The sequence below is a fragment of the Plecotus auritus genome, assembly GCF_963455305.1.
Source record: "Plecotus auritus genome assembly, chromosome: 2".
NCBI lineage: Eukaryota > Metazoa > Chordata > Mammalia > Chiroptera > Vespertilionidae > Plecotus > Plecotus auritus.
The window spans coordinates 220,818,693-220,830,481 of record NC_137771.1 but is presented as its reverse complement, the minus strand read 5'-3'; the positions used below and the strand labels follow the sequence as shown (position 1 = coordinate 220,830,481).

The following is an 11,789-nucleotide window of genomic DNA, read 5'->3' as shown; positions in this document are numbered from 1 at the left end:
GGGCAAAAATCACAGTTTTAAGGAGGAAACAGCAGAGCTTCCTGCTGCTCAGCTCCGGCTCCCACATCCCTCCTGCAGCGTCACCTCCCCGAGCAGGTGGCACTGACAGCGGGACAGGCCTGGCCTTGCGACCACCGGTGGTCTGGCTCCATGTGGACTCCAGGGCCTCCCTAGCAAAGCCCCTGGCACGGAGCATTCCCACCCCCCCCACCCCCCCCCAGGCCTGGGTGGTGCCGGCCCCGCCCCTCCGCCCCCTCCAGGTTCCCAGGGTGTCATGTCACCCCAGCAGCATCCCAGGGAGGCAGGAGCCCCCCTGGTGGAGGGTTCGGGGTGTGAAGGCGGAGCAGAGGGAGCACTGGCCCTGAGGGGGCAGCCCCAGGCCATCCTGCACACACAGCTGCAGTGAGGGGCAAACGGAGGCCAGAGGAAGCAGCCCTGTGGAGGAGGGGTGTCCTCCGACCGCACTGGCGACTGGGGACCTGAGGGCGCCTCCGCTTTGGTGGCAGAGCGGAGCCCCAGGACGTGCTCACGGAGAGCCGAGGCCCCCCAGAAACATGCAGACGCAGCCCTGCTCTGTGTAAAGAGAGTCATAAATATATTTCAGTGTAGACAACGTACAATAAATAGCTGTATGAACCTGTAGGGCGGCATCACGCCTGTTCTCCATCTGGGCTCGACAACCAGGGCAGCGTGGCCAGGCCCCAAGTTGACACCGCAGGGAAGGTGACCGGGCTTTGGTGTGTGAGGTAAACAACTGTATGAACTTTCCTGTAAAGCGACATCCCGGCAGGGCCCCGAGGCATGCAGGGCAGCTCTGGTTTCCGGGTGAACGCCCACGAACCACCCGAATCTGTCCGCGATGGGCACCCGGCCAGAGAGGTGACAGACGTCTCCAGTTGGAGGAGGGCCAGGACAGCGAAGCAGCAGCTCTGGAAGCGAGGTGCATCTCCCCAGAGGTTCCAGGGCTTCTAAGGTGGGGTTCCGGGGTGCAGTGAGGTGGGTCCTGATCCCGGGGGGCAGGCCTGTCACCCTGTCCTGAGCTTCAGCACCCGGGAGAGGGGCTCCTTGGCGCTGGAGTAGACGAGGTAGGAGCCGGCCGTGGTGCGGAAGGCCTCCCAGTCCCGGCAGCCGAAGGTCGGGAGGCTGTGCACAGCCACGAAGCCTTCGTAACCCTGCCACCTGTGGGAGAGACACGTCAGCCGCGGACGGGCTGTCTGGGCCGGGCGGCCTGCAGGGCGGGAGAAGCTGCCTGCACGTCCAGGCTGTGCACTCCCCGGGCTCCTGCCCACCCCCCCAAGTGGGCAGCCTGGCCTCCTGTGCTCTTCTCCAGGCCTCCCCCTGCCTCCCCCATGTGCACGGCACGGAGGGGCCCCACGTCCCCGGTGGCACAGCTGCCCACTTATACTCTCAGAGAGCTAGACGCGGAGCCTGCAAAGAGGGAAAGTGAGGCCTGGAAGAAGGAACCTGCCCTGCCCACCACCCTGCAGCTCCTCCTATCCACCCAGACACTGGTCCCAGCCCAGAGTGCCCTTGGGGACTCTGCCACCGGGGCGGGGGGTGGGGAATAGGAGGGGGGGGCAGTGGCAGGGAAGGGTCCTGGAAGTTTCGATGGGTAACTGTAGGGGCTAAGCCCACACCGTCCCCACTCCTGGGGTCACAGTTGACATCGAGGCGCCTGCCCTCAGACACACACACCTGTCACCACATGGGTATGGCGCCCCCGGCACACTGCTCTGCAACTCCCTGCCCCCCAGGTTTGGATCGGGAACCCGGCCCATGGCCTGCTGCTCATGCAGTCAGCGGTGTCTGGGTTTTGCCTTCAAAAGGGATTTACTGACAGGTGGTTCCAACTTTTGTGGGGTGGAGCTCTCACAGTGGGGTGCCGGGTTCAAAGGCATGAGTCGTTTTAATTTTGTTATTTTTCCAGACTACTTTCCAGAAAGGCTGGGCGATCCCTGTCCTGATGGGAAAGGGCCAGGGTTCCACCCCCCCCTCCCCCCACTTCCACGCACCACTCCCAGAAGAATGGAGGGAAGAGAATGTGTCATCCTCCTGCTTTGAGAATAACAACTTCCAATGTTTATTCACATCTTCCATTGTTTTCTTCTGAAAATTCCTGTTCATATATTTTGCCCATTTTTCTGAATTAAAAAATATTTTATTACTTTGTAGGGGTTCCTTTTCTGTCCTAAGTGTGGTAAAGTTTGTCTTTTGATTTTGAATAGGATGTCTTTCTCCATTTATAACTTTTAAAGGTATGTAGTCAGCCAGGTGACCTATTTCCAGCCTTGTTTAAGGAGATCTCCATGTCTTCTTGTATAACTTTGTGGTTATAAAAAAATCATCTTAGCTTTTTCCTAATATTTCTATAGTTTAATTTTTTACATTTAGATGCCTAATCCTCATAAAACTTATTTTTTTCTATATAATATGAAGCAGGAATAGAGCTTTATTTTCTTCTAGATGGACAGAAAATGACATACAAATTATTTTACTAAGTAATGCATCCTTTTTTCATTGAATTGAAATACCACATTTATCACATTAAATGGCCATAATTATTGGCTTTCTTGTGGAGTGTATTACATGCCCCCACAGATTTATTTCTGCAAAAACCCACCTGCTTTCCTTGCACACTGTCAGAGCCTCCTTCACTGTTTTTATTCTTCCCACTGTTCTTGGCCACGTTTGAAAATTTAGTCTTAATACATTTAATTAATTTTAAAATTATGCTGTCATGTTGAACACTCTACAGCAAAAAAAAATTAGAAAGCCCAAAGAAAGTTGATTTTTCTAATAAAACATAGGTGACCAGAATTGCCTCAAGAAGAGACGGAAAACCTGATTACACCAATGACCCCAGGAGACACTGGAAAAAGGGACCTGGCCGGGGGGGGGGGGGGGGGCGCTTTAGAACGGGGTGTAACCTAATCATAAAGGAAATAGCGAAATCCTACTATTGAGACTCTCCCAGGCCAGAGGCGTGGGTGGGAAACGTGGTAACGGGTACCTATGAAGTTAGGCCCCGCCTCAAACTGGGTGAAGGTACAGCCCCAGAAGGAAACCACAGAGCAATTTCATTTCCTATTAAAGATGCAAAACTCGTAAATCATGCCGAAACCATTGGTAGCCACTGGCATGTTAAGTAATTACATAGTATCAAGTGGCACTCGTCCCAGGAATTCGAGGAAACCTCTCACAAGTCATTGCGTCAACAGATTAACCCGGCAGAGCCACGTGGCACATGGAGGCACGCCGGCCCACGGGCCCACGCGGACTCGGGCGCCGGCTCCCGTCCTGCTCAACCCTGTGACCCTGAGCCTGCACTCCCCACGCCCGCCGGCCGCACTGCTGGCCTCACGGTTCTTCTGGACGGTCTAGCGGCTGGGAACACTAGGCAAACAGTGAAAATATGAGCAGGAAAGAGGCCACGTTGCTTGTATTCACAGAGGCAGTGGTGTGTTCCGGACTCCCACGAGTCTCTGCTCCAGAAAACGATCAGAATTGATCGTTCGGTGGTTTGGTCATGTGGCTAGACACAGAAATGGTCACAAAAAGCAGCTGGAAACGGGAATGGAAAACCCACGTGCTGTGCTTACAATACGTGAGCAACAGCCAGAAGTGAACTTAGCAAGGATGGCACGGTGCCCGTGTGAGGACGTGAACTGTTACCGAAGACACGTGACGGGTGGAGAGACCCGCCGGCTTCCTGGGTGGGAACATTGAACAGAATCCTGTGTCTGTGTACTGCACCCGGCCAGACTCAAAGATGTGAGCATCGGCATGACCGCGGTCACCTGGCTGACCCAGGGTGTGACCGGCACTCGGGTGCACGCAGCTCCAGGCGGCCCATGGGCTCCAGGCTGTGACTCACTCTGAGCCTGGTCGCTGGCAGGGAAGGGGAGTCTACCCCAGGTGAAGCAGGTGGGGAGAAGGGTGCGGCCTTCCCAAGCTGTTTACCTGTAAATAATACTGTTTACTGAGAAGGTGTTTCCGTCAAAGGAGTTGGCAACCACCAAGAAGTAATCTTCTCCCACTGAGAAGAACTCCCAATCCAGAGCGCTGCGGGAGCAAGGGACAGCGTTAGGGGCCAACGTTAGGGGACAGGCACTAGGGGCCAACGTTAGGGGACAGCATTAGGGGCCAACGTTAGGGGACAGCATTAGGGGGCCAGCATAGGGGGCCAATGTTAGGGGAGAGCATTAGGGGCCAACGTTAGGGGACAGCATTAGGGGACAGCACTAGGGGCCAACGTTAGGGGACAGCACTAGGGGCCAACGTTAGGGCACAGCATTAGGGGGCCAGCATTAGGGGCCAATTTAGGGGAGAGCATTAGGGGCCAACATTAGGGGACAGCATTAGGGGCCAACGTTAGGGGACAGCATTAGGGGCCAACGTTAGGGGACAGCACTAGGGGGCCAACGTTAGGGCACAGCATTAGGGGCCAACATTAGGGGACAGCACTAGGGGCCAACGTTAGGGGACAGCACTAGGGGCCAACGTTAGGGGACAGCATTAGGGGCCAACGTTAGGGGATAGCACTAGGGGGCCAACGTTAGGGCACAGCATTAGGGGCCAACATTAGGGGACAGCACTAGGGGCCAACGTTAGGGGACAGCACTAGGGGCCAACGTTAGGGGACAGCATTAGGGGCCAACGTTAGGGGATAGCACTAGGGGGCCAACGTTAGGGCACAGCATTAGGGGCCAACATTAGGGGACAGCACTAGGGGCCAACGTTAGGGGACAGCACTAGGGGCCAACGTTAGGGGACAGCACTAGGGGCCAACATTAGGGGACAGCATTAGGGGCCAACGTTAGGGGACAGCACTAGGGGCCAACATTAGGGGACAGCACTAGGGGCCAACGTTAGGGGACAGCACTAGGGGCCAACGTTAGGGGACAGCACTAGGGGCCAACGTTAGGGGACAGCATTAAGGGACAGCACTAGGGGCCAACGTTAGGGGACAGCATTAGGGGCCAACATTAGGGGACAGCATTAGGGGCCAACATTAGGGGACAGCATTAGGGGCCAACATTAGGGGACAGCACTAGGGGCCAACATTAGGGGACAGCACTAGGGGCCAACGTTAGGGGACAGCACTAGGGGCCAACGTTAGGGGACAGCACTAGGGCCAACGTTAGGGCACAGCATTAGGGGGCCAGCATTAGAGGCCAATGTTAGGGGAGAGCATTAGGGGCCAACGTTAGGGGACAGCATTAGGGGCCAACGTTAGGGGATAGCACTAGGGGGCCAACGTTAGGGCACAGCATTAGGGGCCAACATTAGGGGACAGCACTAGGGGCCAACGTTAGGGGACAGCACTAGGGGCCAACGTTAGGGGACAGCACTAGGGGCCAACGTTAGGGGACAGCATTAGGGGCCAACGTTAGGGGACAGCACTAGGGGCCAACATTAGGGGACAGCACTAGGGGCCAACGTTAGGGGACAGCACTAGGGGCCAACGTTAGGGGACAGCACTAGGGGCCAACGTTAGGGGACAGCATTAAGGGACAGCACTAGGGGCCAACGTTAGGGGACAGCATTAGGGGCCAACATTAGGGGACAGCATTAGGGGCCAACATTAGGGGACAGCATTAGGGGCCAACATTAGGGGACAGCACTAGGGGCCAACATTAGGGGACAGCACTAGGGGCCAACGTTAGGGGACAGCACTAGGGGCCAACGTTAGGGGACAGCACTAGGGCCAACGTTAGGGCACAGCATTAGGGGGCCAGCATTAGAGGCCAATGTTAGGGGAGAGCATTAGGGGCCAACGTTAGGGGACAGCATTAGGGGACAGAATTAGGGGCCAATGTTAGGGGAGAGCATTAGGGGCCAACGTTAGGGGACAGCACTAGGGGCCAATGTTAGGGCCAGGCATTAGGGCATGGAGCCCGAGGTACCCCAGAGCTCGGATGCTGGTTTCCAGCCAGTTCTAATCACAGAACTTGGGGCCCAGGTCCCACCCCAAACCCACAGAGGAGGGGCCAGGCTTGAAGGGAGTGATTTTCTCAGCCACACAGCGAGTTTAGTCATTCACTTAAAATTTAAAAAAAATTTTAATTGTAGTAAAATACATATAAATTTTTAACACTTTAAAAAAAATCCTCACCCAAGGACGTGCTTAGAGAGGAAGGGAGAGAGAGAGAGAGAGAGAGAGAGAGAGAGAGAGAGAGAGGGAGAGAGAGAGAGAGAGAGAGAGAGAAACATCGATTGGTTGCCATCCAGGTATTAAAGCTGCAACCCAGGTATGTGCCCTGGCTGGGAATTGAACCGGCAACCTTTTGGTGCCTGGGACGACACCCAACCAACTGAGTACTCCAGCAGGGCTCATTTGAATCACTTTTACATGCACAGCTCAGTGGCATTAAGCACATTCACAGGTTTGTGCAACCACCACCACCATCCCCTTCCAGAACTTTCCAGTCTTTGCATGTCCGACTTATTTCACTCAGCATCTTGTCCTCTAGGTTTTTCTATATGGCAGCCTTGTTGGAATTTCGTTCCTTGTTAAGGCTGAATACCATTCCACTGTGTGGACGGACACAGTTGCCTATCCCTCCCCCGTCGATGGACACGTGGGTTGCCAGTGTGAATGGTGCTGCTGTGAAATGGGTACAGAGTCTTTCACTCTGAAGAGGTTGATATAATCAGAAAAGTGCTAAGCTGAGGGCATTCCTAAGCACTTGCAGCCCCCTGGAGGTGGGAACGTGAGGAAACTTGCCACCTCCCTCCCCTCTTCCCGCTCCTTCCCGACACCAATAAGGTGCCCACATAGAAATGGTCCCCTACACTTGGGAGCTGTGTTTCTTGTTGCAAACGGACACGTGCATTCTGTCTTAGTTGAAAAGCTCCTGAATCTGCTAAGGATGAGTCTGTGCACAGACTCGGTCAGTTCTGAGGGCTCTGACAGTTAACTTCCTGGAAGACCTCCCCAGAATCCTGTCCCTCCAGGAGGCCCCACCATCACCACTCTGATGACGCAGGCCCTGTGCCCACTTTACAGGTGAGGAAACTGAGGCTGTAGCCACACACTAGTCAGTCAGACACCGAGGCCCAGCCAGTGAGTCTGTGTCTGGTGGCCTCGGGCTGAGGCCTGGTCGGCAGCAGAGGGCCCCCTGTCTGGTGGAGACTCACTGCAGGTTCCCTCCCCATGGGGATTGAGAGCTCTGGCCTAGAGCGGGGTGCTCAGGCAGGACCCCAGGAGTGAGGGGGTGTCTAGGAGGTACTGGGGGCATGCAGGGATGGCTGAGGCCGGCGGAGACCCTGGGGCACCTCACACCTTCCTTCTCCCATTGGCCAGGATCACGTCTGGGCCTCTTCCAGCCATGGCCACTTATGATTCAGCCCATAAGTGCTGATTGTGGCCCAAGTGCTGGCCACAGCTATGCTCCCTGAGGAGTGGCCTGAGCGGTGTGGCCCTGGGAAGGGTCAGTGGTGTCATTCCACATGAGTTGTTCCTCCCATCGTAACTGGGTTCTGAAACCAAGACCCATGGAAAAGTCGCGAGCAGCAGACGTTCACAGCCTGCACCCCGCGCACCGCAGAGGCCGCCTGGCCTCGCCAGGAGGAAGACGGTGTGCAGCGCACTTCCTACTCTTCTCGAGGCAGCGCGACAGCAGTTACCCTGACTGTCCTCTGAGGGTTCTTTATTCTTTAGAACAACTGCATTTAGGCAAAAGATGGAAATGACCTACATGTGCATCAACGGACAACTGGGTGAGTGAAATGTGGCCTGTCCATACGATGCCCATCATTTGGCCACACAAGGAATGATGACACGTGTTCCTTCGTGTGAATGTCCACCACAGGGGATCCGCGGGCACGGGCAGCCGGCTGGTGGTGCCAGGGGCTAGGGACCATGGGGGAGGGTGACAGTTAAAGGTAGGGGTTTCTTTCCCAGGCACGAAATGTTCTAAAATCACCTGTGGTGATGGTTGCACATACCTGTGAATTTAATACAAACCACTGAAGTGTAACAAACGAACCACACTGTTTCAAAGGAATTAGAGTCAAGATTATAAACACCAGCCACAAAATCCCTGGACTGGCCCTGGAGGAGGTTTGCAACATGCAGGAGTGAGGCCACGCCCCACCTACAAGGGATGCAGGCAGCCTTCTGTGCTGGTAGCCACCGTGTGTGGCTTTGGGGACCGAGCACGAGGCTGGGCATGCCACCTCCTCAGGGTGGGCTCGGTGGGGAGCGCAGCGGGGAAGGTCGCTGTGAGCCGACCTGATGCTGTGCCCAGCCGGCCTCGCCCTCCCACCCAGCCAGTCACCGGCTCAGCCATACCTGCAGGTCGGGATCTCCTGGAACTTGACGAATGCCTGTGCAGTGACGTTCAGCTCGTAGATGACCGAGTTGATGACGTAGGAGTCATTTTGCACTTGCGTTTCCACATCGTAGCTGTGACTGTTGGCAACAGCGAGAAAGATCCTGTCTCCAATATGGAAAACTTCCCAGTCCGCGGCGCCAAATGTCTGGGAGGGAAGGAGAGGAGGGCAGGCCGCACTCATGAACAGAGACTGCAGGAGCCGCCAAGTGACGCCACACACACACACACACACACACACACACACACACACACACACACCGCCAAGCTCGTCTGGCAAGGTCCCCGCTCTCCAGCCTGGATTCACTCAATTTCCCAAGGCATTGACTCTCACTCCCTTTACAAACATGAGTGCCAGTTGTGCCTGTACCTGAACTGTGCCATCTGAGGTGACTGCTTCTTAGCCATCTGTGCCACCCACTCGCCCAAGTCCCAATGCTGCCCTTCCTTCAAGGTCTAGCTGCTACAACACCTCTTCCAGGGAGCCCTCCCTGCTTCCTCCAGTCTGGCCCTGAACTCTGAAGCAACCTCTAGGTACCTCTTGTATTTCTTACTATGCGCTGTTCCTGCCTGAGGTTCTCCCCACAGCCCCATCTCTGGGTCCCCGTGCATGCTGTTGCTCCTAAATCACTTGTCACCCTCGAGGCTGAGGTGTGCAGGGTCAGCAGGGCTGGGCTTTGGCACGAGTGGCCAGCTGTGGAGCCTTTGCCCCACACCTCGAGCTGCATGAGCTGATTTGCATGTGGGGCCCACAAGGAGGAAGTTCACGGCCAGCATCTTGGGCCTAATGGTGTCGCTGGTGCATGGGGAGGAGAGGACCAGCGAAATCCACATCCAGGCCCTGGCCTGAGCTCAGGAGAGAGAGGGCAGGGCAGAAACGAAAGGAGACATTTTCCTGGGGAACAAGGGGCAGGTGCAGGGAAAGGCCCAGTGGTGAGAGAGGGAGACCCTGGCAGTGCACTGTGGCAGGGGACAGTGTTTTTCCCCACGCCCAGCAGAGGGCGACATTGTCCGCCTCGGCCCAGACCACAAAGCTGCTGTCTGAGAACATTCCTGGGGGCCCCTAAGCTGGGCTGGGAGCCAGGAGCTCTAGAAACAGGTCTGGATCGGTCCTGAGGAGCGGAGCCAAGTAAGGTTAAGCCAAAGGATGACTCACTAGGACAAGGACCGGAACCAGGACACCTGGCAGCCCCTGATCCCTCACAGGGGCCAGGAGCTTGGTAAGGCCTTTCTGGATCAGCGTGTCCTCTCCTCCACGCGGCTCCGGGAGGTGGCACCATTCTTTCCCTGGGGCGCCCCACGACTTCTGAGCAGGCTCGGACACTGGGGGCCGCAGGGGCCTTCAGCATCACCCGCCCGGTGGCTGCTTCACGGACAGCGACAGTTACAGACCCACACGGGGCGGAGAGTCACACACACCGGCAGAGAGTCACTCACACCGGTAGAGAGTCACACACACGGGGCGGAGAGTCACACACATGTGGTGGTGACTTCGCAGAAACCGATCAGGAGATGTCAGACTGTTAGATCCCAGCTCCTCTGACCTGTGCTGGGGAAACCATGTCAATGGGAAACGGCACACGCGTGTGCAAGAGTAAATGCACATACCTGTGTGCACACACCTGCATGTACACACACCTATGCACACACTCCTGCATGCATGCATGCACACGAGCACTCCCACAGAGTTCAGGGGCCAGGAGCTGAAAGAGGATCTCCCCCAGGTAGCCAGGACTTCCTTGGGCTCTGAGCCACTGGACTCAGACCGCTCCCTTCTCCTGAGCCCCAGCACCGAGGGTGAACAACGGGGGCCGGGAGGGTGCTGGGGCATTGGCAGCTTGGGAAGAAGAGGTCCCAGGGTGTGGCGGGGGTGGGAGGCATGGAGGAGTATCAGGTGGGCGTCACTCAGGGGGTCCATCATCCTGCCTCTGCTCTGTGCGCCCAGCCGGTTGGAGCCGATACAGCAAACACGAGGAGCTTCGTTCCATGCGAATTTCAGAGGAACAACCATTTTCCAGGACTTGTGTATCCCATGCAATACTCAGGACATGCTCTTACTAAAAAGTCATTCCTTGTTGCTCTAGAATTCAAATGCAACAGGCACTCTGCAGCGTATCTGGCCACAGGCTAGCAGAGACCAGTCACTACTGCCAGTGACCCCTCACCCCACAGTGTATCCGCCAGGAGCCCCTCAGAGCGGGGCCAACGCCTGCACCCTGGGCCAGAGGTTGGGCTCCCCGCACTGGGAAGCCGGTCTGAGGCTGCCTGGGGCTGCACCAGCCTGAGGCACCTGCTGGGCTGGCGGGCTCTCCCTTCTTCCCCTCCTTCCAAGGGAATTCCCCCGGAGCCCTGCCCTGCCAGCCCTGGCATGGTGCCCGGGGGCTCGGGAGCACCTCTTGGGGTGATGGTGCCACCCGGAGCCCCTGGAGCCCCTGATAGCCTCCCTCGAGGGTGGGTGGGCTCCCGGGGTCATCGGACCAGTGTGGGCAAGGAGGTCCTTGGGTTCCAGCTTTGATGGAGCAAAGAACCAAGGGAGTGGGGGTGCCTGGGAGAGGGCAGGGGAGGTGGGGACACTGCCAGGGGAAGACACCCAAAGGACCTGGGGCGATGCTGCCATCCTCACTGCAGGCAGTTGGTGGGCAATGGTCTTATCCTGGGAGGCTGTGGAGAGCACCACACTCCCCAGCAAACTTCTGGGTACCCCTCCGAGCTCCTCCCCCTGACCCCCTCGCCCCGCAGGCCTTCCAAACCATGCCGCCTGAGCCACTGCCAGCTCCTGCCTCCCAGAGCCAGCGGAAGTCACAGGAGAAAGCACCCTCTCTCGCAAGCATGGCCTGCATTGAGCCTGGCCCCTCCCAGGTCTTTCCTGGGCGTGGGGACCACAGGAGGGTGCTCTCCTTACAGAAGTGGATCTTAAACCAACTTCCTTGCCTCTTTCTTTCTTTTCATTTGCTTCTGGACATTTGCATTCTTGGTGGAGACGGTTTCCAACAAGCCCACAGCTTCCCCGCCACCGGCACACCTGCTGGTCACTCCGTGCAGCACCTCCATGTGTCCCATCCACCTGCCTGGCTCAACGCTCCCTCCATCACTGACCCTCTCCCGGGGGCCCTGGGCACTCAGCCAATCTGCCCCAAGCCTTCCTGCTCTGGGTCCTCAGGTCCACCAGGGCCTTACCCTCAGGCCCATCACCCAAGGCAGCGAACCCGGAACCCAGAACCTTGGTCAGCTGTGCCTCACTCCCCTCCCTTACCATTTCCCCTCCTCATCCCCACCCCCTCCACCTGAGCCTCCATTTGATCACGTGACCACAGCCCCACAACCCCACAGCCTTCACTTAGGGAGCAGACACCCCAGCAGCTGGAGGCTGGGTTTCCATGCACGGAGCCGTTCCCTCCTGGACACGCCCAGCTCAGGCCTCCTTTGGTCCAAGATGATGAGAATGAGTAGCTG

General features: G+C 57.0%; 1 protein-coding gene across 1 annotated transcript in view; it reads right to left on the bottom strand.

Annotated features, from left to right (window-relative positions):
- Positions 1-573: 573 nt before the first annotated feature.
- Positions 574-11,789, bottom strand: part of TSPEAR (thrombospondin type laminin G domain and EAR repeats) — a 106,744-nt gene continuing 95,528 nt past the window's right edge. The window contains exons 9-11 of the mRNA XM_080657200.1: positions 8,297-8,484; positions 3,961-4,062; positions 574-1,179 (exon numbers count right to left, since the gene is read on the bottom strand). Coding sequence (XP_080513326.1) covers positions 1,026-1,179; positions 3,961-4,062; positions 8,297-8,484 — 444 coding nt within the window. The 3' untranslated portion in view covers positions 574-1,025. The remainder of the gene's footprint in view (positions 1,180-3,960; positions 4,063-8,296; positions 8,485-11,789) is intronic.